General features: G+C 49.4%; 8 protein-coding genes across 8 annotated transcripts; 4 read left to right on the forward strand and 4 right to left on the reverse strand.

Annotated features, from left to right (window-relative positions):
- Window positions 1-237: 237 nt before the first annotated feature.
- On the reverse strand, window positions 238-2338 carry FPRO_02516 (putative GTP-binding protein; the record flags this gene model as incomplete). The annotated part of the gene is made up of 3 exons (XM_031227375.1): window positions 238-279; window positions 338-2145; window positions 2209-2338. The coding sequence occupies 3 exons, from the start codon at window positions 2336-2338 to the stop codon at window positions 238-240; spliced, it is 1980 nt and encodes a 659-aa protein (XP_031077817.1).
- Window positions 2339-2920: 582 nt separating this feature from the next.
- On the forward strand, window positions 2921-3625 carry FPRO_02515 (putative orotate phosphoribosyltransferase; the record flags this gene model as incomplete). The annotated part of the gene is made up of 1 exon (XM_031227376.1): window positions 2921-3625. The coding sequence occupies one exon, from the start codon at window positions 2921-2923 to the stop codon at window positions 3623-3625; it is 705 nt and encodes a 234-aa protein (XP_031077818.1).
- A 284-nt stretch (window positions 3626-3909) lies between these two features.
- FPRO_02514 (uncharacterized protein) lies at window positions 3910-5034 on the reverse strand (the record flags this gene model as incomplete). The annotated part of the gene is made up of 4 exons (XM_031227377.1): window positions 3910-4014; window positions 4065-4151; window positions 4204-4614; window positions 4684-5034. 4 exons carry the CDS (start codon window positions 5032-5034, stop codon window positions 3910-3912), a joined length of 954 nt encoding a protein of 317 aa, XP_031077819.1.
- A 3113-nt stretch (window positions 5035-8147) lies between these two features.
- On the forward strand, window positions 8148-9457 carry FPRO_02513 (uncharacterized protein; the record flags this gene model as incomplete). The annotated part of the gene is made up of 2 exons (XM_031227378.1): window positions 8148-8670; window positions 8724-9457. 2 exons carry the CDS (start codon window positions 8148-8150, stop codon window positions 9455-9457), a joined length of 1257 nt encoding a protein of 418 aa, XP_031077820.1.
- Window positions 9458-9789: 332 nt separating this feature from the next.
- Window positions 9790-11280, reverse strand: FPRO_02512 (uncharacterized protein; the record flags this gene model as incomplete). Its single annotated transcript, XM_031227379.1, has 1 exon — window positions 9790-11280. The coding sequence occupies one exon, from the start codon at window positions 11278-11280 to the stop codon at window positions 9790-9792; it is 1491 nt and encodes a 496-aa protein (XP_031077821.1).
- A 5524-nt stretch (window positions 11281-16804) lies between these two features.
- Window positions 16805-19820, forward strand: FPRO_02511 (uncharacterized protein; the record flags this gene model as incomplete). Its single annotated transcript, XM_031227380.1, has 6 exons — window positions 16805-16943; window positions 17014-17922; window positions 17978-18599; window positions 18651-18713; window positions 18766-19414; window positions 19476-19820. 6 exons carry the CDS (start codon window positions 16805-16807, stop codon window positions 19818-19820), a joined length of 2727 nt encoding a protein of 908 aa, XP_031077822.1.
- Window positions 19821-20235: 415 nt separating this feature from the next.
- Window positions 20236-21097, reverse strand: FPRO_02510 (putative 20S proteasome subunit (alpha5); the record flags this gene model as incomplete). The annotated part of the gene is made up of 3 exons (XM_031227381.1): window positions 20236-20409; window positions 20464-21002; window positions 21073-21097. The coding sequence occupies 3 exons, from the start codon at window positions 21095-21097 to the stop codon at window positions 20236-20238; spliced, it is 738 nt and encodes a 245-aa protein (XP_031077823.1).
- Window positions 21098-21823: 726 nt separating this feature from the next.
- On the forward strand, window positions 21824-24708 carry FPRO_02509 (uncharacterized protein; the record flags this gene model as incomplete). Its single annotated transcript, XM_031227382.1, has 3 exons — window positions 21824-22214; window positions 22269-24226; window positions 24286-24708. The coding sequence occupies 3 exons, from the start codon at window positions 21824-21826 to the stop codon at window positions 24706-24708; spliced, it is 2772 nt and encodes a 923-aa protein (XP_031077824.1).
- Between the last annotated feature and the right edge of the window lie 143 nt (window positions 24709-24851).

A 24851-nucleotide genomic window follows, 5' to 3' on the forward strand; every position in this document is an offset into this window, starting at 1 on the left:
ATCTACTATCTAGGTGAACTCGGACAGAGCTTCTTCATCCCAAGCAACAACGCGACACGCAAGTTATTCTTTTTCCTTATCAAGCACGTACGTACGCAGCGAAGGAATCGCAATCCATTTTCCTATACGCCCAAACTCCCAGGCAAACCCACAGCCCGCGAACCCGCGAAAATATGCCGGAAAAGAGAGAAAGACAACCAAATGTGGTGGAAGAAAGGGAAGCCTGGTGTTGGCTCTCTATCTGCGGTTTGTCTTGCCCATACCACGCTTTCCGACGACCTGAAAGTGATGTGTTAGTTATCGTTCTGAGATAAATATGGATGTGAGTAAAACTTACCAAGTGCTTGGTGATGGAGGCGGTTGTGTGTCGATCGCCCTCTCCCTGTCGGGCCATGCGGTTCATGCGCTTCTGGTTGAGCCTGGCGATACGATCGGCCTTGGATCGAGTGGCCTCGTCTGCGACACCATCGTCGCGGCGGCTGGTAGTAGGAGCACGGCTTCGAGGTCGGCTCATAGAGCGCATACGCTCGCGGGGAGTGCTGCTGCGACCACCGTCGACATCCATGGCATCGGGGTCCTCGGTACCCATGCGAGATGTGGAACGGCCGCGAGGACGAGACTTTGAGCGAGCACGCTCGGCAATATCGGTGGTGTCGACACCGAGCTGGTCGAGGGCATCCTCGAACTCGGAGAGAGGCTTCTTCATCTGCTTGCGGGGAATGATGGCCTGGTTCTTGAGACGCTTCTTCATGCGGGCCTCGTTGCGGATGAGCTGCTGCTTCTCGCGGATCAGCTCGGCCTTGCGCATGACCTCGGCCTCCTCGTCATCCTCAATGTCCTCATCAGACTCGTAGAAGCCCTCAGCCTCGAGCTTCTCCTCCTCTTCCTCAAGAGCCTGGAGCTTGGCCTCAATATCGGGATCGATAAAGTCGTAGACGTTCTTGCCATCGTAGATCTCGGGGATCTTGTCGTACTTCCACTCGGGGTTGGCGAGCATGTAGCCGGCCTTCATGTCGACGTTGAAGACACCAGCGCCACCGTTCTCCTCCTCCTCATCACGAGCGAGTCTTCGGCGCTCGGGGTCGGTCTTGTCGTACTTCTTGCGGTCCTTGACACCCTCGGGGATGAAAGTCTCAAGACTCTGACCACCCATGGGCTGAGCAACGTGGATACGGGACATAACATCAGCCAGACGGCCACCGATGTTTCCGCTGCTGTTGGTACCAGCCTTGAGCTTCTGGTTAACACGCTCAGCGATCAAGCGCTCGCAAGCGGCATTCTTGACCTCCTGAACACCCTCCTGGGTGTTGCAGGACAATTGGAGCATCTCGACCTCACCAGACTTGAGGATGCTTTGCAGCTCAGCCTGAAGCTCGGGCTCAAGGTCTTCGGGTCGAGTAACATCAATCTTGTTGACAACAACGAAGACAAGCTTGTTGGAGAACAGAGGCCTGATGCTCTTGAATAGGGCAATCTGGGCGCTGACTGTATATCCGCACTGCTCTGAAAGATCCATAAAGTACATAATGGCGGATCTCAAATGGGCAATGGCAGTGATACTTTGCATCTCAATGGTGTTCATCTCCTCTAGAGGGTGATCCAAAATACCAGGAGTATCGATGGCCTGGAAGCGGAGATACTTGTAGTCGAAGTGACCGACAAACAGACTCTTTGTGGTGAAAGCATAGGGCTGAACGTCGACATCGGCGCGAGTAACGCTCTTGAGGAAACTAGACTTTCCAACATTGGGGTAACCGCAGATGAGCAGGGTTCGAGTGTTGGGGTCGATCGAGGGCAGACGTCCGAGATGCTGGCGGACCTGATCGAGGTACATAAGAGGGTCCTTGAGTCGCTTAATGAGGGTGGCCATGCGACCGAGAGCGGCCCTCTTGAGCTGCTTGCACTGGAACAGAGACTGGCCGTACTTGAGGAGACGGACATAATCGCGGGAGATGGTCTCAATCAGATGCTTGGCGGTAGACATCTGACCGAGGGCGATTCTGAAATGGTCGGCATCGTAGAGGGTGTTGAGGAGATCCTTGTGGAAAGGGTGGATGTCCTGCAGACGAGGGAAGCTCTCGAGGATGGCGCCGAACTTCTCTGAGAAGGTCTCCTGTGTGAACTTGACCTTTCGAGTGTAGAAAGCTGTGGGAGCCTATGTTAGTGATCTACTGCGGTCCTGGCTGTGGCGAGACAAAAGTCACAAACCTCGAATACGGCTGATCTTGAAACCAGCGCGAATCTGCGTTGGCAGCTTGCGCTGGGTCCGGCTCAGAACAATATCCAGAAACTCCTGCTGAGTAGGCACCGGGGGGATGTCCTTCCAGGTCGTCTTCATCTTGGGCGATCTGGTATTTTTGGAGTTGGATTTGTTTTTTGGGGGGTATCAAAAAGGATAGAGACGGACGGAGAGAAAGTGTCGCTCGTCGCTCGAAGAAGAGGTATCAGAGATGGCAAAATTTAGTTGGATCGAATATTTTTTCTTAGTGGGTCGTGGCGGTCAGTCTGATTTCTTATCGATAAGAGAGAAGTCACTTTTTTGTGTGATGGACTCGGGCAGTCTCAGTTCTAGAGGAGTTGACAATGGGTTGAAAGAATATTATAGTATTTATACAATGTTGTTGATTCCTTAAGTGAGTGTTTATTGAAGATAATTACATTATATAGAACATAAAAATCATGTCTTGATATACTTGGTCCCGTTCTCTCTGCTAACCGAACTTTTTTATGGTACTTCTTTATCTGCATCTCCCCCACCTCAACCCCGCTGCCATACATTGAACCCGAAGGGTCCAAGGCCGGCTCCGGGCTCAACACCACTGAGAGAGAGACCTGCAAGAGGGGATCGCAAACTTTGCTTTAGAAACATTCACTCCCAATCTTGACCTATACCAATTCATATATAACCACATAAATAGCCATGTCTTCTCAACTCGCCCCCTACAAGCAAGAATTCTTGCAGGCCGCCATCACTGGCGAGATCCTCAAGTTTGGCAGCTTTGAGCTCAAGTCAAAGCGCATCTCACCCTACTTCTTCAACGCCGGCCTCTTCCACACTTCTCGTCTCGCCGGCGCCATTGCTACCGCTTTCGCCAAGTCCATCTCTGAGGCTCAGCAAGAGACCGGCCTTGACTTCGATATCATCTTTGGTCCCGCTTACAAGGGTATTCCTCTTGCGTCCTCCATCGCTGTCAAACTTGGCGAGATCGCCCCTGAGAACCTCGACCGTGTCTCTTACTCTTTCGATCGCAAGGAGGCCAAGGACCACGGTGAGGGCGGTAACATTGTCGGTGCGCCTCTGAAGGGAAAGAAGATCCTCATCGTTGACGATGTCATCACTGCTGGAACTGCCAAGCGTGAGGCCATCGACAAGATCCGAAAGGAGGGCGGTATCGTTGTTGGTATCGTCGTTGCCCTCGACCGCATGGAGAAGCTCCCTGCTACCGATGGTGATGAGTCCAAGCCTGGCCCCAGTGCCATTGGCGAGTTGCGAAAGGAGTATGGCATTCCCATCTTCGCTATCCTGACCCTCGATGATATCATTGCTGGCATGAAGAGCTTTGCTTCAGAGGACGACATCAAGCGAACTGAGGAGTACCGTCTCAAGTACAAGGCCAGCGACTAAGTACTTACCGTATGGAAGAAAAGAAAATGGTGTTGAACGGATGAGGTTATGATATCAAAGGGTCACAAAATAGACGGAATGGGAAATAAAAAAAAGAATTTGAACACGCAAATGCGGTTTTTATAGACCAGCTATCTCATTATTTTCGGTGGTGCGGCTACTTTGGTGATATCTTGGTGATGTGAAGTGAGATGAAGCAACAGATGCTTCTTGAGCGGAGACTCATTGATCAACTGCCCAAAAAGAAAAGAAAAAAAAAAAGCTGGCAACAAGCCTGTAAAAATCTATGATGGCGATTTCTTCGCCTTTGATGTTGGAGAGTCCCCTTCCTTGTTCCTCCGTGTGGGTTCCTCCTTGGTCTTTCTCGTAGGACCACGGAGTTCGAGCACCTAGTCGTATGTCAGTGGCTTTCAGTTTATGTTATGGAGGTATCACTGACCATGGCATGCCAGCCTTGACCAGCAAGGGCTTCTGTGCTTGGACCAAGGTCTTTGAATCCAAAGCACTTATAGAATTGGATCGCGTACTTTGGCATGTTAGCTTGACCCGAATTTCAGGTGTCAATTATGGCTGCTTACCGGTTGGCAAATTATGGCAACTCGATCAGCCATTCCAGATACATTCATAAGCTCGAGGTATGACTTCATCACCGTTTTTCCGACGCCAACTCCCTGGACCTCTGGGCACACGATGAAAGAATGGAGACAGATTGTTCTCCCAGAAGATTGATGGCCTAGAGGTGAACCTTTGCTTGCTTTCGAGTCTCTCCATTTCTCGGGCATGGCCATGTCGGCATCAGTTACGACTGGGTGGGTTCCAAGTGTTGCAAGGACGTGCGCAAACATGACATGTTTGGCTCCATCGCATCGTCCTGACTCGACTGGCCGACTGTGTTGCATCGTTGTAAGAGAGATCTTCTTAACATCACTTGGCCTCACGGTATTGAACAAACCGTAGCAGACCCCTGATTTCCGAATACGATATTCGATCTGTTTTGCTAGTTAGCAAATCTGACCTGAGCTGGTGGTCCCATTGCCATCCAAACAACGAATTGGTACCCATATATCATGACTTGCCTTTTCACGTGTTGATCTATACCTCGCTTCTGAAAGTGCGACATTTTCAAGAGTAACGCATGTATCGATATCGTTCTCGGTCAGGGGCGAGAGCATAGGAGCCCAGTGAAAGGGAATGACCTTCTTCAGAAGGCCAGCTTCTGAGTTCCTCTTCTGGATTCTCATTTGACAGAAGTTTCTTTTTGAATTGACCATGTCCTCATCTGCGTCTCCGTCGTCGATGGCGCCGTCAGAATCGTCGTTCTCCAGGTTTTCGAATACGCCGCCGGAGAAGATCATATCTCTGGCGGCAGAAGCGAATTCATTGTTCTTCTTCTTTTCCATGCTTCCCATGAGGGTTTGAGTTTCGGTTGCCACGTTGAAAGGTGAGCCCTGAAAGGGTCTTGAGCCGGTGATAGATGGTTACTAGAGGTACTACCTCAGTATAAGTCGGTCGTCAGAATAAAAGCTGCAGGTGAGATTTATGGGCCTTTTTCGAGTAGTGAGAGCTGTCGCAGAAGATCTTTCTGTTTCGTCGATTGTGCTTGCGTTGAGATTATATTGCAAATTTGATGTTGTCTCTTGATGATATGATTTGATGCGACGAGAGGAATTAAAGCTCACCCGTGCACAATGAGCGTTGGTATGAGGCACAGGCGTCTTCAGGTGTGAAGCGTTGAGGAGGTTTGTATGTACCCCGTTTGGCTCAGAAATCGGGTGAGTTTTTGGTTACTGAATCACACAGAGAGACTCAGACTCGTTTGACAGTGAATAAAACGTCATGGGACGACGGGTTTAGTTATCCTGTTTGCCCATTCAACTTCTGGTGGACCCACGAATGCCGAGCGATCGGATGATGCAGTGAGGCCGGCGCCGGAATGGGGCCAGTCTCAATCAGTGGGTATAGGTGACAATGGCTTCAGGGCGTTGTGACAGTTTGGTTCCAGAGCTTGTGAGAGTGCTGCACGACTGTTGACGATGTCACAAATAGTGAAAATGGTGTCGAACCGACCTTCGAAAATTGTCTTCCCAACTTTACCATTCTCGTCCCGATGGGTTCATGAGCGGGGAGAGCTTGTTCCGTCTCCATCGCCAGTGGTAGCTTGGGTCTGGCACATGACATATCAAAAGTCGCGTGACCTCAACAAAGGAGAACAAACAGAATAGGAAGTCACGGCAAATTGCAGATGAAAATGAGTCAAGCAGCTGCCAGGTCAATAAATATCAAGAAGGAACTCATTGATGTGGTGATGGTTGGGAGATGCCATCTCAGGTGTCTAGGGTAATCTGAATACGAAGACCAACGTCCAGCAATTAATAAGTCAATGGTGGACAAGGTTGTTGTTAAGCTTTTCAACATACCTGTCTGAGACGATAGGCATTGATATTATGTTAATTCGGAATTTTAACGACGGTCAGGTAACAAGGGTACAGAAACGTGGCTGCTGAGAATACTGTACCTCGTATGAAACCTTACACGGTGACAGTCACAGATAGATAAATAAATAATGGTCTCAACTTCACCTCAACGTCGATCAGTTCACGATAACCATGATGAAACCTTACTAGCAGTCTTAACAGTGAAAAATCTTGCTTGGCCCAGGCAACGGCACACCGGAACAGCAAGCCTATAGCATGCATGTTCAAACCAAGGGTGCCTTTCTGTGCCTCCAGGTGGCAGTCCTGCAGGAGATCATTCTGTGCCTCCCCGGGGCGACCTCCCTGTTGCTGTAACCAAGACGATCAGCAGTTGGGGGGTCCCTGAAACGGCAGCAGCCGCATGCAATCCCGGGTTCCTTTATCCTGGTATGCCACGAAATCGCGAAAGCATATCCCACGTTCTCTCCCCAGTGAGGCCTTCAATATCACAGGAGCGGTTGGGGTTTAGTTATGTATGTAAACCAAGGGGCCTATGCATGACGCCTTCTTTGGAACAGAATCGTTGCATTTCGCCCGATCTGGTTACCAATGCTGGATCTGCGAGGACAAGGAACCTGGGAGTAGTGCTGTACATACAGTAGCATTTGTAAGGATATGTCACTCTCAGGGAGTAAGAAAGCTGCAGACCTTGAATGAGGTGCCAAAAAGGATTAGTCCAGGGCCTGCTATATATATAAGAGCCCCAACTAAGTCTTTTTGTCACTCACGATAGATGTGCTATATTTTCTTGCGTCCCCTTCCACGGTCACCTCCTTGACCCATAGAGCGCTCTGTCCCCTTTGCCTGGCTGCATAAAGAGCACTCATTCGTCATCGTCAATGGCGCCTGGTTCTCCGCAATCATGTCCGAACGAACTGTACTGTAGGTAATCAGCATCCATAGGCTTCCGTCGGCTTCCAGCAGTTGCGTGGTCCTTGACTGTGAGCGTGCGTATGTGCAGTTGTGCCTAGAGGTACATGAGGGATACAATGCAAGCCCGCTGACAGCGAAAACAGGAAATATCTCGTCAGAAGGATTGAGATGGGGGTTTTTGAGGTAACCATAAGAGAAACTTGAATATCCATCCATGTCAAGAATGCTCTTATTATATGGAACTTGGTTGGCTGATGACCTTCTTGGCCCGAGCTACGGTAGGGCAGAATGGAGGGGTGCAGTATGATGTAAGTCGATGACTGGTACTGTTACAGGTACGATGAACCGCAAAGCAACTGTATACATGTACCGTTACCCTGTATTCTTCCTCAATTGGGGTAAGCTATAAAAAACTCCTTGCTCTCATGACAACATATGAAACCAGTGTGAGAAGCGAAGCTGAGTGATCTCAGAGCTACAATTGCTCTTTATTAAGCATCAAGCGGCAAACTACCCCTCAGGTCCAGCGGAACCTAAACGGCAGCGGAAACAGCCCCTCCAATAGCTCCAACGTTAGCCAGTAGCTTGCTTGGAACTTTATGTGCAACTGCTTGCACCAGCCTGCACCTGCATCTATCTCCATCTTCATCTGTTCTTTCCTCTCCGATCTTTTATTTTTATTTTACACCAACCAACCTCGTGCACTAAATTCACGATCGTTTTCACTTCAATCATCTTCAACTAATCGCTTACCACGCCGACTTACTTTTCTTAGGCACTTTGGGCTCCTATTTTTGAAGATCCCCAGTGGGTACCTTACCTCAGGAGCTGTTACAGTATTGTGCTTAGGTAGCTAAGTAGTTGTTTGGGCTTTCTTTTCTTAGCCACCCTCGTGGCCACGCCTACTCCTCTCTTCTCACGACCAGCCACTTTCTCGAGAGCCCTCGACGACTTTCTTTCGTCCTCTCTGGCCTAAACTTAAACACTTCAAACATACCCAGGGAAAATATCAGACGAACAACAACAGACATCACAATGTTAGTTCACTGCCCGGACATATTTACGTTATCTCCGGCTATTGGAGGCTAACTGACAACAGGCGCATCACCCTTAACATATTCAACCCCCAGGCTGGGGAGCAGGATAGTCTGCTCACCCTCGAGATCTTTCCCGACATGACACTCGCTACCCTTCGTGAGTCTATTCAGGCAGAATCGACCGTTCCTCCAACCTCGCAGCACATCTACCACAACGGCCGCCTAATTTCGGATGATACCCAGACCATGGAGCAGCTGCAGATCGTGGATGGAGAGATGTTGGCCGTGCACGTCAGAGATATGCGAGGAAGCACTGGTGTACCAGAACAACCTCGACGCCCTCAGCCTAGGAGACCAGCCCAGAACGAGCAGGATCCTGAGCTCATCCGCCTTCAGGTTCTTGGCCAGCCCGCCCTGAGACAACAACTTCAGTCACAACACCCAGAACTGGCGGCAGCCGTCGACAACCCTGCCCGCTTTGCACAAATCTTCCATGACAGTCAGAATCGAGAGCAACGCGAGCGCCAGGAACGACAGCGGGAGATCGAGAGACTGAACGATGACCCTTTCAACGTTGAGAACCAGAGAAAGATTGAGGAGATGATTCGACAGGAGCGAGTCATGGAGAACTTGCAAAATGCTATGGAACACAACCCCGAAGGTAAGTCTTTGAAATGACAGCTATGAACTGCAATTGACACCATTCGAACCCAGTTTTCGGAAGAGTTCACATGCTCTACGTTGATGTAGAGGTAAATGGCCACCCAGTCAAGGCGTTTGTGGACTCCGGTGCTCAAGCCACTATCATGTCTCCCTCATGTGCTGAGGCCTGTGGCATAATGAGACTGATCGATACTCGATTTGCTGGTGTAGCTCACGGTGTCGGAACAGCAAGAATCATCGGCCGTGTTCATTCCGCCCAGATCAAAATTGGAAACCTGTTCCTCCCCTGCAGCTTCACTGTCATGGAGGGCCGATCAGTTGACCTTTTGCTTGGTCTCGACATGTTGAAACGACACCAGGCCACTATTGATCTGGCTAGAGACAAGCTCATTATCCAAGGTGAAATGATTCCCTTTTTGGGAGAGGCTGAGATCCCCAAGGCGGAAGAGGAGGCGGCTGCACAAGAGCCAACTTTGCCTGGCCCCGATGGCACAGCAATCGGACAACGTACCGGAGCCGTTGTGCCTCCTGGCCAGCACCAACAGCAGATCCCTGCCAGACCGCAAGCCGCTCAGTCTGCACCATCCCCTGCTGCAGCTGCAGCTCCCGCCCCCTCTGCATCCCAAGCGCGTCCTGCTGCACAGCCTGCCACGACAACAACAAACATCTCGCCACAAGCGATCGAGAGCCTTATCTCGATGGGTGCCACTCGGGAGCAAGCTATTCAGGCCCTCCAGGCCGCAGAGGGCGACCCGGATGTTGCTGCCGGTTTGATTTTCTTCTAGTGGCGTGAACACTACCTCACACTGGATAGTGACAGGAAAAGATCAAGGGGGAAAAATGAATAACATAGAGGATCATAATGATAGGTGAGTATCCCACTCTCCCGTATTTTAGCGGGCGGATAGAAAGATTTCATTGTCTACAAATGGGGCGGGATGGTTAGGGAACAGGCACGACCATTTCGCTATAATGTGGCATGACATATCGGAGTATTCAAGATACAAGGTTCAAACGTTGGTAGTTATGAAGTACAAATTGCTCATTAGCTTTTGGTGCGGGTATTGTTCATCGCAGGAACTGACTTAATCTATGGAAACCCTCTTGCCGGCTGTCTCTACCGGATCTTGTAGACGCAAGGCTTCAGGACAGAAGCCTCGTTAACTTCAGGCTGCTCATCGATGGGATCTATCCTGCGAATAATGCCCCTCTTACCCTTGGGGGCCTCCTGCTCCTTGACATGCTTTCCCTTTGTGGGTGATGCTCCTTTAATAAAGTGCATCTTGACAAACATCTTGTTGGACAGATCGATGGCCTCTCGATCTCCCTGGAGAACAAAACCGCGCGACCTGAGCACCTCGACGAACGCCGAAACATCTGTTTCGCGGCGGCGATCATCCATGCCGTCGACCTCTACTGCCAGATCCTCATCATGCTCGGCATCGTTATCAGCACCCTTCTTGCCTTTCTTGCCGGCCATTGCGTTCTTCTTGCGGTTGCCAACACTGTGGGTTACAGGGGCGTTCTTGTTTCTAACGGGACCAAAGCGGCTCTTGATCTCGGCAACCCAGAGCTCACCCTTCCAGTGGAGAATGCGATAGGCCTCCTCGATGAAATCAACCCAGTTGGTGCCCATGAGGGCAAGACAAAAGACAGCGACGTTGACGGAACCATCAGCAAGAGGCAGGTTGGCGATATCAGCCTTGGTGACTAAAGGACTTGGGCTCTGGAGGTCGTAGCTTTTGACATTAACCTTGAGTTTCTTGCCATCCAACTGGAGAGCCTCTGCAAGACGAGCATCACCACAGCCGAGATCGGCGATGGTACACTCTTGTTGTGTACGAGGTAGCGGTGTCTTAGCCAAAGGCGTAGGAGGAGCTCCAGGTCTGCCTTTACCTTGTTGACGGACCTTGCCGCGTGTGCGGATATCCTTGAGGAAGCTGTCGACAGGGTTCTCAGGCCAGACCTTGACCTGACGACGGAAACCTTCATGGTACTCGTCGAACATCTCGGGGGACTCATCGAAGAGATTGAAGGCCTCCTCGGAGGGGCGGGTGTAGAGTGTCTCATTGAGGTGGCGGAATCGTGCTGAGATGAGCTTCTCTCTCATAGAAGCTTGTAGGGGAGTGAGCTTGGGAGGAGCAGGAGGCAGAGGTGCTGTCTTTGCAACGACGGCCTTTGCTGGTGAAGTGGTGGTTTCTGTTGAGTCCTCGGTAGACTTCTGTTTTTGCTTCTGCTTTTTGTCCTTCTTCTCCTTCTTGGGTTTGGGCTGCTCATCATCATCACACTCCTTCTTATCCTCCTTCGTCTCATCGACCTCCTTCATCTTCTCATCCTCACCATCTTTAGCCTTCTTCTGCTTCTTCTGCCTCTTGGCAGCCTTTTCAGACTTGGTTTGCTCAGTCTTCTTTCCCTCAATCACGGACTCCCAAAGATCAGCGACAGTCGAAGCTGTGACATTCTCAGTAGCGTTGTTGTTGTTGTTGTTGTTGTTGTTGCGCTTGCGCTTATTGGACTTTTTGCCGGGCGCGCTGTTATTATTGTTTTGGCCGGGGGCCTCAGACTTGAGGCCATCCGCTGAGACGGACCATCCTGGAACAGCAAACATTTTCTGATTGGAAGTGATTAAATGTTTGGTTGTGGTTGATGAGTTTGATGCTGATGGAAGTTTCGCTTGATAAATTTCGTAGATCTGAATTTTGCTGGAGGTACGTACCTGAGAGTCTGGGCAGATAAATATGGCCCGTGCACCTGCCTATTGTGGATGTTAACGAACCCCACCCAATAAGGCAGTATCATTCAAGCTTGAAGGATAACGACTTCTATTTCGAATATCGAGGTGCATAGCGAAGCTTATACATGAACTCTATGATTAGAGATAATTCTTCAATAGAAATAGTAATAATTACACATTCGTCTATCGATAGCAGCACAATCTTCATTTTTCTGACTGAGCATCCTTAGCTGACCAGAGTATCACTGTTCTCTGAACAATTCTACAAGTTCTGCCCTTCTGAAGAGCGAAGACATCAACTCACAAATAGATGTCTTCAAAAATGTCTCACATCTCCATGTAAACATGGTGTCTTCCGAACGGGATTCACTGTCCGTATCCCCGATGCTCAAAGTCCTCCACCCAAAATGCTGGAATGCTCGCTTGTTTAATGAGACAACATGATCCGCAGTTCACATTATGTTTTGGGGGTTTCAAAGCTCACAAGTTACTTACTGGACGTTGGTAAGACTGTGAAAGGTAATAATTCGAGTGGTGCGGTTGTAATTCATGCTGACCAACAACAACCCGACCAACGACTACCCCCTATGATGCATCAATATCCATGGAGCCTAAGTTTTGGTCTCAGATAAGCAACTACAGTGAAAAGAGACCACATAGTATTGTAGCGGATTGGCCCTTTCAACCTTACGCCTATTGTTGCGCGCGAATCATAGCATCAACTGCATATTATGTCCTTCGAGAAAGCGGCTATGTGCAGATGTTTGACTCGCAGCTGGTAGCATTGCATTATTTAGTCACAGGACACAGTAAAAGAGCCTCAAGACACACATTGGGATGCCGAACCATCGTGACCCGCCCTACGTCTGTGGCATTGAATATCTCGACATGTCCTTGAGTGCATGAGTTCCGACCTATGACTACGCCCAAGGAAGGACATGCAGTCCTATGAATACACGATTGCGGTGATTTGTGACGAGCGAGCATCGCTAACCCCGGGTTCCTTTGTGAATGCCACATCGGAACACGAGAAACATGCTCAAAAGGCATCGGGGTCGTGGTTCGCATCGATCAAGGTGGCGCTGTCCACTTTGAATATTTCGCTGGGCACAACGATTTCATGCCGATGAATAGAAGGTTGCGATGCCGTGACATCAAGCCTAGAACAAGCTGTGCCAGAAGCGCTCACAGATAATAATAAAGGGAAGCTGATGTCGTGATGATACTACAGACCAACAGCGTGCTGCGGTCTCTCGATCCAATTGCCTGAATGCTCAACTGAGGCACCATCGCACCTACAAATTGTCCTTAAGGACTCTTGCGTAAGGCCAGGTGCACGTCAAAGGTTCGCACTCGTGGAACAAACACGTAGAGTATGAGGCACAGGTATAACTAACCGTAGGCCTCCAGAGACCTTTGTTGTCATGACGTTATTTTGCAGGCGCCTGTACAACGACTACAATAGCGAGATAGAGACACTTCTCAACGCCGAATTCTACTCAAGAGTCTTAGACATGTCTCTATCGCTGCTCGCAAACAACTTTAGTCGATTTAGGGGCGAGGACCTCGACGGTTTCAACACCGAAGAAACGAAAGCCCAGCGCCGGGGATCACGGCATAATAGGCAGCAAGGATGAGCTTCCAATGGCGATCAAAGCCGGAATGAGACCAGACCTATAGATGATGCAGAGAACCTTGAGGCTACGCAAAGGCAGTGTGTTCTACTGTGCAATGATCATTGTCGTACCTTGGTGAGAGACATAAGAGACTCTAGACAATAGACAAGACGGGAAACGAAGGGTGTGCAACGCCGTGCTCTGCTTGTGTGACACCAAGGTCCCTACCTTGGTTAGCTGATATTTGCGTCAAGAGTTGGCCCATGATCACAAGGATTGGATGTTGATGAGTGTTGGTTACAATTGTACAGAAAGCCCTGGTATAGACTGAACAATCGAGAAATACAGGACAGAAACGTTCACCGACCAACGGTTGGACTCACCTGACGGCCCAACGGGCTTGGTATCGGTTGATATCGGGAAAAGGGAAAGGCTTAGACTGTTGACGTTGTGTAACAAGCATGGAGATGAAGTTGGTAATCGTATCCATCGTAATAAGGTTGGATTTCCGTTATGGCAGCCGTTCGTTCGGAGGCTTCGGCGGACGGGAAGAAAGGAACCGTCCGAGAAGAGCCCGACCGTAAAGTTAACGTTAGTCTCGAAGGAGGAGGAGGAGGAGGAGGATTTTAGGGACGAGATTGCAGTACCAAGTTAGATTGCCCCTTTTTCCACAAGCCAGCACACAACAAGAGCTCAAAGGGGGATGTTAGGACATGAGAGGGTGTGATGGAAGCAGCCAGGTCGTCATGGTGAGCCTCATTTAGGGCTGGGAATGCCAAAATAATAATGAGAAATGGCTGAGTTACGGTAGATACGATAGACATAGCCTGTGCCGTAGGCTTCAATCGTACTCAGATAGACGCGAGCTGTCAATACGAAAAGATCTTGGAGTTGAGCTGAGATCGGAATTGTCGGGCGTAATAAAGTTGAGACTTGAAGCTAAACTTTGATTTCTCGACAATAGCGTCTTTTTTTTGTTTTTTTTTTGGCGTTGTTTCGACTGATATCATGGTTGAGTTCTACGGATACGTATTGTCTCCTTGACAGCAAACTGCTTGATATCATAGCGTGGCCATTCCCTGTCTGCCCAGTCCAGTCAATGAAGTCCCCTGTGATTGATGAGATATTGAGTGATAGATGCTGTTATTTGCATCACCCTCCGTTCCAAGACGGGATTTGCACTGGACTAACTCAGTTCTGCAACTGACAGGTTTTATTAGACATTGGAATCCACTCCCATGCTAATTTCAAAGACAATTTTTGCTCTACCGACGGTACTTGTCTCTTGGAAGCAAAGGAGGGGAAGGTGATGGGCTTCGGTGTCTTGGCCTTTTAGCGCCTGTGCCTCAAGTCCAAGCCAAGCCAAGCCAAGTTCCCAGCGTGATATGATGGAGCGGCAGTTCCCCCCTAAGCGCGGCTTTGAAACCCCTTCTCAATGCTACAGTACGGCACAGTACAGCAGCGTATTTGGTATCGGTCGGCATCTGGGACATCTCACCCGGAAGGTCTTGTCCTTGTTAGCCTCATGAGATGACTTGATCTGTTTGGCTTAGTGATGATTCCTGTCCATTTGCTAAAAAAGCAAGCTACCTCAGAAGAGAGATGCCGATGTTGATCACTTTGTCTGTGCTTGTGATTGCTGCAAGGACTTGGGTGGTTTGCTCTCTTGAGTGTCCTTGGTTTTCTGAGTATGTGTACTACTGGCATGATTTAGTACAGATTTCTTTGTCATTTCCTTTTCTCGAGTGGTGCAACAGTGTCTTTTTGTTCTTTCTATTTTCAACTCGAGATAGCATCATCATCATCATCACAGAAACGAGGCGGACTCATTCCTTTGCTGTGCCTCAAAGGTGCTGCTGTTGATCATCCATCCTCGTCTATAAAAAGCAAGTTGATGATGATGATGATGGTCACCGAAAGAACCTAGGAGTCTAGGACTTTTGATGCTGGTTCATAGTTATTCAGGCAAAAATACAAATTTGGTGTCTCTCCATTGCATTGCATTTGCATTTGCTTCTCCTGGTGATACCCACCCCTAACTAATCCTTGCCCTTGGCCCTAGAGAGAGTTGCTTTGACTCTACTTTTCCTGTCTCAGACTCATCAGATGCTCAGATCTAATTTTGATCTGGGGTAATGAACAGAATTAGGAAGTTGCCGGCATTTCCACCGGGGCCCTCGGCACCTTTTTTCTCTCTCTCCTCTCCACTGAGTCCACTCCAGGGATCTTTATCACTTCTACTCTGGCTACTGCGTTGTACCCTGCTATTCTTTTACTCCGTGATAGGTTCATCACCTGAGTTAGAAGACCTAACGCAGCTTACCAGCACCGTAAACCGGGTTCTTGTCTTATAATCTCGAGCTTCCTATTATCTGATTGGGCCCGGCATTTGGGGATCACTGCACTGTGTAAGAAGACAAGTGCGCTATGGGACCTACCTCAGGTAGACTAAAGCCTGCCAATTTACGGAGTACTTACGCCCAGACGCTATCACCCATCACCGGAAAGAGCCCAAGGAGCCCCCCACTACACTACACTACTACACCGGGAGAACCACCACAAGCATCCATAAACCCCATTCATCCACTCCACCACCGTCCGACCTGGTTACCACATATAGTTATCCTATCTTTGACCTCTCTTTTCGCCAAAGTTCTACTTGGCCCTAACAAGCTACTTCACCTCAATCTCTTGTCGGCCTCGGTACTTTGGTGACTTAACTCCTTCAGTATCTCCGGCTTCCGTGCTGCGCTGCGCTGCCCTTCCTCGGCCCTTTCTTGTTCCTCACCAAATCACTTTAACTACTACAAACTTGGACACTTTTGGAAAATCATCATTTGCTATTACAATCGAACCAACTGAACCCCTCTTTCTTCCCCGCGGCCAGACGTAGAGGATCCTTCCATCTGTCTGTCTGTCTGTCTGTCTCTTGGCTGTAAAAAGAACCCAAGAGAGATAAACCATACAATATCTATTATAAGAGACAGCGGGTCAAACTCAGACAGGACATCCTAAGCTCACTGTTCACCTCGCAGATGGGCAAGACAAAGCACTGAGCACAAGTTCATCATCTATCTAGACCTGGCCCGCAGTTGGGGAGCGAGTCCCTGTCGCCGGCCATACTTCAACCCACAAGGGGACCAACTACAGAACAGAACAGACCAGGCCAGGCCAGACCAGACAAGTTCTCGCTCCGACGGCCCAGTTGAATTGGCAAACCGCCGACTCTCGAGTTACACAAGCATGTTTCAGTTGCTCCATTACCTGCCCCCAGAAGCTTCCCCATAAGTCAACTGATAGACGGCTCCTAGGCTCTGGGCCGCTGTCTTGTTCTACTCTGCGCTCTGCCTTCTCTTCTGGCTTTCTCTCACGCAATCCTCGGCCGAACTACATCACTTCTTCTTCCCCTTGAGTCAATCCCGTTGTATGCAACCTCCCGTTTTCTACTCTCGATATTCCAAGTCATATTTCTGCAGTCATTTATATCTCCCGTCCCAATCTGTAATTCTGCTTCGTTCCGTTCCATTAGCCATTTTCTTTTTCCCGATCGAATCGCCTCTAACTTCTAGCCAACAGCCTCTTAGACCACTTCAGTCGGCATTCCATTGTTCGTTCCTCTGCAAAATACAACTAGTGCCGTTCGATAATATGGCTTAAGATTCAAGCTTGAACCACAGACCTTCACACTCATCAACGTCATGTAAAATTGCCACTCAAACTAGAGAGAGATTTGTGCGGATCAAGAATTACTTGGAACCTGTGTTGTGTCTCCTCCCCTCATCATGGATCAAGAAACTGGATCGTCGTCTACATCTGCGAACCAAAAGGTCCCTGCAAACTCCAACCAGCAAGATGAATCAAGAGAAGAGACAGATCGCAAGAGGAATAACATTCGCAAAAGGACAAAGACCGGATGTTTAAGTGAGTCGATCCATCTCCCCCTTGCGAGTGTGACTCGAGCACAACGATACTAATGCAAGCTTGACAACAGCTTGTCGCAAGCGTCGAATAAAATGCGACGAAGGAAGGCCGATATGCAACAACTGTATCAAATCTAAGCGCCATTGCGAGGGCTACAACCAACGTGTTGTATTCAAGGACCCTATGGGTGCGATACAAGGAGGCCCTTTTGGACCTGCTTATTACCCTCCTGGATCTACGCACCTTGCCCCTCACTTACAAGCGAAGACCTCTCAGGGCCCATTACCTATGATTGCTCCTAAGCCACCTGCTTTTGGCTATCATGGACATCAACCGGCACCCTACGGGCATTATGCTCATGCACAAGGAGCTATGCCTCCTAACCCCTACGATTTCAACGCTCCATCAATGCCTCATCCATATCACCAACCGAACGGTATGATGCCTCCCGAGCCACCGATGGGACATCCTAGGCCGCCCCCTGACGCTCGACAACACTATGAGGAACCTCCTTACAATGGACAGGATGGTCTCCCCTATGCGGGTAGTAACCAGCTGAAACCTGTTGCCATCAGGAGAGAAAGGATGGAGGAGCTGAATCACAGAATACCTGAGCCTGACTTCGACTATGACGACTATGAAATGCCGGAGGATGATGCTTCGATGGGTGAATCAGACGATGAGGTTCAAGACCCTCGCCAAGTTCTTGGACCTGTCATGAAGCAGTTCAATGGAACGTGGGACACAAACGGCACACGAGTCCGAACCTTTTCGACATTTGCTCAATGCAATATTCTCTCTGACTATACAGCTACAGCTCGCATAACGGAACTCAAGGATCCTGCAATGTTGCAAATATTCATGCACTTTATTCAAGTTACTGGCCCAAGCATGTCATTGTATGAAAGGCATCCTTTTGATCATACTGGCGAGAACTCGTTCGACCCTACCCCGAAAGGAGCTAATAATCTTTGGAGTTGTAAGTCATGTACCCCTCATGACAGCATTGAAATCTGTTATTAACTAATACCAAGACACTTTCCCCGTCATATCTTTGAACCACCCCGCGTTGCTTCACTCTATGCTTGCCTTGGGTGCCTTGCAAATAGCCAAGCTGCAAAACATACCAGCAACAGCTGCAATGAAACACTATCACTTGGCAATCCGCCGAATAGCTCGAAACGTCAACACACCCCTCAGACGAACACAACCTGCAACAGTAGCCGCGACACTGCTGTTGTCGTATTTTGAGGTGTGGTCTTCGGATCATACTAAATGGTGCAATCATCTTCTTGGAGCCAGAATCTTGTTTAGCGAAATACCCCTTAGACAAATGTCAAGGAAATATCTGCCAGTCAAACGTTACAAGCAGGCAGAAAAAGACGCCCAGAATCAGAACCAAATGGACAGCTTCTTCCCGGGTCTGAGCATCCCCTCTCAGAGCGAACTAAATGACCTGGATTACAGCCTTTTGCAGGCGATTTCTGGCCAGCATATAACGGCAGAGGACTATGGACTTGGGGAAAAACAACCAATCGACCTATCTCAGACCGTGACCGATAGAGATATCGAGCACTACGAAAATATCCGAGATTTATTCTGGTGGTATTGCAAAATGGATGTGTATCAAAGCATGCTTGCAGGTACTAGACTCTTGTAAGCTCCCTTCACGTATTCTTCATTCGATCTTAAAGCTTACTGTTACAGCATGAACTACGAATGTTGGTCTCAGTGTCCTCCCAGGGCACCAATTTCAAAACTTGAAGCTATGTAAGTGAGATTTACCATATAGACCCGATTGTTGCTAATGCGTGGTTCACAGATATGGATCGTATGATCATCTTATGCTTTTACTTGGCAGGCTTGCAGACTTTTCTTCCAAAGATATTTCAAGAAAACGAAAAGCAAGTCTCGCCAGGGGACCTCCTCCTGGAGCTGGTGGCAGTTCACCACCATCATTCCCTGGTATCGTTCCTACGGATGGAAAGTTCCACGTACCAAGAGGTTTTACACCACCCCGCGAGACATCGCCACAGAGTGACTCTACAGATGATCACGATGCAGACGCGAGTTACCAGGCTGCCCTTGAGGAGTGGGAGTCTATCAAGCGGGGCTTCGAAGCATATGAAAGCCGCCTAGGACCGGAGTTTCAACCGCTCAAGCCAGAGTTCTCAGACAAACGAGACTCGCCATTCGGAATGACGATGCAATATCGGACGTTCTCTGTTGCCGGAATCTGGATGAACTTTTACATGGGCATGATAAATCTTGTTCGATGCCACCCTTCGATGCCTCCTGCGGCGATGCAAGCAGCTGGCATGTCAGCACGACAGACAGGTCCATATTCGAACAAACTGGGCAGAATAGCAGCTGGCTTGTCGGAAGACGTTTCACAGGCAACGGAGATCACAACTCTTGTCAGTGCTGCGTTCATCGAGAGTTGCTTCTGCCTTTTTGTAGCAGCGATTGAGGTATGATTTTTGCCAGCCACAGACCTCTGACAAGACAAAGCCACTCACTAACACTGCTTAGTATCAGGATGAGAAACAGCGGCATTGGGTGATACGTCACTTACGGGACATCACTCGATTGACGGGCTGGCAATCAGCAGAACGCATTGCCACTGGATGCGAATCCTCTTGGATCAAGGCGGCGCAGCTTGGTCGTGGTCCTCCGTACCAACGTGCCCCGGAGACCGAACCAGTGCCTGTCGCAAGGTGGCAGAACCCACGACAGATCGATCGATTCATTCACGAAGTCGAGACAGGCGAAGTTCGCCGTATCCAAATACCCAAGGCAGAACGGGCTTCGCTTGCGTTGGGCCTGCTCAGTGTTGAGCGAGATCTCGAGTTTCTCGATCTTAAGGATGACAATTAAAGCTACGTATAGCTGAACTGGCGTGTTATATACTATGGATATCATATTTCTGGAGCTTTTTATAATGCAGCGTATGCTCTGCTTTTTGATTAGTGCCTTGAATATCAAATTCAGGTATCATTTAGCGATCTGGGAAATCGGGGAAAAGGGGTGGAAGCAATATTCACGAAATTCGGTTGACCTGAATGAACGTTGGAAGTCTGGCGGAACCGCAGTTGGCGAGCTTGCCCCTACTGCATTAATGATACATAATTCTGGCCCTCTTTTTTGTGAGGCCCTCGATGTTTTCGCAAAATTCTCTGTGAAAACATCGCCTGATGAGCTAGGATGTGATGGTTCATGTGCTCGTCAATAACCCGAAAGTGGGTTTCTGTTGTGTCTATTCGTGATTTCTCTTGATTCATGAGCAACATCCTTAGTTGGCTGGCAGTCGCTCCACGACTGTGGCCATCTCCTCATCTGTGTATATTCTGAAGCCCTTCTCCTTGGTCACGCTGGCCAACTGCACGTTCTTGGCATCGAGCTTCTCCTCCATGACCTGCTTCAACGTCTTGAGGACAAGGGTCTCTGCGTCTGTGAGCGTCAAAGACTATGAAAATGTCAGTTTTGTTGCCTCTAGATAGCCGTATCTTTGTAAATGTACCTTGTGGTATTCGTTCTGTAGCTCAGCCTGAGCGCCTTCGGAACCAGAGCCAATAGCCTTGGCGTCGTAGCGGTAAAAGGTACCACTGGGCTCAGCGTGGAACAGTTGAGGACCATCCTCATCAAAGCCAGCAATGAGCAGAGCCACACCAAAGGGGCGACTCATGATAGTCTCCTCACCATCAGCACCCTCACCGAAGCGCAGAGCAAGATCGCAGATGGCCTGGGTGCAGCTCTCGACACGAAGGGGCTCGTTGTAGTTGAAGGCGTGGGACTGGCTCTCGACACGGGCGTGCTCGACCATGGAGCGGGCATCGGCCTGGAGACCTGACATGGCGCAGCCGATGTGGCGGTCGATCTCGACAATCTTCTCAACGGAGGAGGTCTCGAGGAGGGTGGAGGTGACTCGCTTCTCGACGCCGAGGATGACACCCTCGGATGTGGCTACGCCGATGGCCGTGGAGCCGAGCTTGATGGCCTCGAGAGAGTATTCGACCTGGAAGAGACGACCTTCGGGGGAGAAGGTGTTGATGCCTCGGTCTGGCGCAGATGTCAGTTGTTGTTCTGAGTATAGAGAACATTCGGGGTCAGGGGGAAAAAGTGAACATGCCGTATTCAGATCTTGCCATAAACATCTTGGCGGTTTGTATGTAGTGGTGGTAGCTAGGCTAGATGAGGGCGGAAGATTTCCTGGTATACGAAGAGACTGAGTTCGTAGATAGAACTGTCCAAGTCGATATGACGAGTTTAATTCGTGGATGGCAAGTCGAATTGCCTGCTGAGTAGTCGAAAGCGGGAAGGCTGAGGACCGGGAGAGAGCAAGTCAATGGATGATGGGAGTGAGGATGTGAGGATGTGAGCTCTGGTGGAGTTGCAGGCAAGCAGTCCGCCTACGTAGCCGCACTGCACTAACGTTTGGAGCTGGAGCCTTCTGTAATTGCTTAGCCACAGTTTCACCGCCACAATTGGATATGACGATGATAGCAGAGGGCTACTGCTACGATCTATATCTTAACAAATCTATACTTGGTTATAGCTGTTGGACTGCTATTACGATTACTAGATAGAAAGATATATACGAGGTATTTTACATACCTAGATTCAAGCATAACAGCCTCCTTATACCTGTGCTATATATATTGTTTAGGTAGCTGTATGTACCCCACGTCGCGTCGGAACTCGTCGCGCAATTCGATTGGGCACAAACACTTACAGCTCTCCCAAATCAACAACCTTCTAGCTGCTAACGTTGGACTTGAGCTGACTACAACTACTACAACCACAACCACACTCTCTACCACAACATTCACAAGAGAAACCTCGCCCAAAGTTTCTCTTTTCAGATGTAGCCCGGCCATACAATGGCTTCCGGCGCACCACGAGCATCGGGCCGAACCAGCGCCAACGATTATCGCGATGAGAGGCCCCGCGTATCGACCAACCTCAAAGGCGAGCGCTCCGATTCTCGCAAGGGCCCTCCTTCGACGACCCAGTCCACTTTCTCAAATGTTCATAAACGATCTGCTTCAGGGAACCCGAGAACATCGAGTCGCAATGAGGAGGAGCGCCGCTTTGAGACGAGGAGGGTGACGGAGCGTACTTTTGAAGCTCACCTCGAGCGTGCAGTCCCGAGAAACACGAGTCCAGAACGATCACATCGACGAAATGCGCCTTCAGAGAGCAGGGCTACATCTAAAGCACCTAGACATGACACTCCTGAAGCCCGGCAGTCGAGAGCCGAGACTCCATTGGGTCTGTCTCTACTCTCCAAACCAGCCTCAAGGCCCTGAAACTGACAGTCTGAAGCACCCTGGAACCCCGAAGTAACCCTCCTACCACATACAACAGCTCCTCTAGCCTCACGGATATCAATACCTCCTCTAGCGTCGACCGTACCTCAAGCTCCTCAACCGAAACCTCTAGGCGAACTAAGCTTGGAGCTCCAAGAAGCCGCTATAGTGGAGGATCTACTCTTTGTATTCATGGGATATGAAGGACAGTACATCAGATTTGCTAAGGGATACAACCCGAACGAGGAGAGAGACAGGTTATCTGGACCAAGCTTCAGAACATTACCTGGCCTTGACCCGAGTCTGCAGGACCTGACACAGTCAATGCTCAAGATGGCAACATATTACTCTGCCCTAGAAGCCTTTGTCGATGTCCAGAGTCGGGAAGAGTTTGGTGCAGTGAACCATGCTCTTTGCGCATCGATACGCAAGTTTCTACACGACTATCTAGTCATGATTGCACAGCTCGAGACGCAGTTCCTCACCAGCGACACTTTTACTGTTCATGTGCTCAACATTCATACCATGTCCACGAGCCAGATGATGTTACAGTTATACTCACTGGCCCATGAACTGCTCAAAAAGAATGCTCTTCTCGATGATGAAACCGATGAATCTGAAGATAGTGCTGACGATTTTGAAAACATCCTCGAGACACTGCGAGACGGAGGCGAATTGGTACCAGGCAACATGACAGGCAAGAAGATCTGCAAAGGAGGCGTGGTTCTCGGTCTAATCACAAAACGTCTCGAATCTCTATCAGGCGACCCTTCAGCTCGAGCGTTGTTAACGACGTTATTGCGGGACGCCAGCAAACCTTACATGGTTATGCTTAACGAATGGCTTCATCATGGTGGAATCCATGATCCTCACGCTGAGTTCCTCATCAAGGAACAAAAGAGCATTAAGCGTGAGAGACTGGAACAAGATTACACTGATGAATACTGGGAGAGAAGATATACAATACGGGATCATGATGTTCCTCCACAACTCGAGGGTGTCAAGGACAAGGTTCTGTTAGCGGGCAAGTATCTCAACGTTGTCCGCGAATGTGGTGGCGTCGATGTGAGCAAAGTATCAAAAGACGTGCCAGCTTCTTTCGACGACAACCGCTTCCTCGAAAACGTCAACAACGCTTATGCCCACGCCAACGAATCTCTCATGCAACTTCTCCTCACAGCTCACTCTCTACCTGCTCGTCTACGCTCTCTCAAGCACTACTTCTTCCTCGATCCCTCAGACTACTTCTCCTATTTCCTCGAGCTGGGCGCCTCAGAGTTGCGCAAACCCGTCAAGTCTGTTAACACCGGCAAGCTGCAATCTTTACTGGATCTTGTCCTGCGTCAGCCCGGCAGTCTTGTCTCTCTTGACCCGTTCAAGGAGGATGTCAAGGTTGAAATGAATGAGATTGTTCTCACAAAGGCTCTGCAGCGTGTTGTCAACATCACGGGTATCGAACAGGGAGAGGCGCTCCAGCCTGTTGCTAATCAGCCCATTGAGAACGATAAGAACGCTGTTGGCTTCACATCCCTACAACTCGACTACTCCGTCCCTTTCCCCGTCTCACTCGTCATCAGTCGAAAGACGGTATGGCGATACCAAGCACTCTTCCGTTATCTCCTTTCACTTCGCTATCTTGAATCGCAACTATCGACTACATGGCAAACACAGACTCGGGGCATCAGCTGGGCACACAAGGGGGCTTTGCGAAAACTCGAGATCTGGAAGCGACGTGTTTGGACACTTCGTGCTCGTATGTTGGTATTTGTACAACAACTTCTCTACTTTTGTACGGCCGAAGTCATTGAGCCAAATTGGAACAAGTTCATGTCACGTCTAAAGACAAAGGACGAACCTGTGGACTCGAGTTTAGGTGTACCAACACGGACTGTCGATGAGTTGATGCAGGATCATGTCGACTTTTTGGATACATGCCTCAAGGAGTGCATGCTCACCAACAGCAAGCTCTTGAGGGTAAGCCTTTTCTCATACACCAGCCACTTCTCGTTCAGTATAGCTAACATCTTTTCCAGATCCATTCCAAACTCATGCAGACATGTACCATCTTCGCTGCCTACACAAACTGGCTCACCCGTGAGCTCGAAAAGTCAGACCCAGATCTATCAGGCAACAACAAGCCCTCTACCATGACAGCAGATCAATGGAAGCGCTTCCAGATGACAAAGACTGTACAACGCGGCTCAACATCAGCTCATCATGACACCTCTGCCGCCTCGGCTGGTAACTCTGAGGTAGATGCTCGCATCGACAATCTCTTTGAGATCATTCGTAAATGGGAGGGCAATTTCAGTCGACATCTGCAGATCTTGCTCGATGCACTGAACCATTATGCTGCTACTGAGACAGTAGTCTTGTTGAGCCTGTGTGCGCGCTTGAGCACTGCGAATCAGGGGACAGAGTATGCTGGACTACGGCAGGAGGACGAGTCAACTTAAACTATAGGACTTGTTAGACAAAAGATGATGGCAAAGGGGCGTTATAGGGATCAGTAGATTAGGATCATTGTCAAAAATAAGATACCACCAAACAACTTTTCAACCCTCAACCCTGACATGCACCTGATAATTCCCAAGGTCAG

The sequence above is a fragment of the Fusarium proliferatum genome, assembly GCF_900067095.1.
Source record: "Fusarium proliferatum ET1 genome assembly, contig: FPRO_scaffold002, whole genome shotgun sequence".
In the NCBI taxonomy this organism is placed as follows: domain Eukaryota; kingdom Fungi; phylum Ascomycota; class Sordariomycetes; order Hypocreales; family Nectriaceae; genus Fusarium; species Fusarium proliferatum.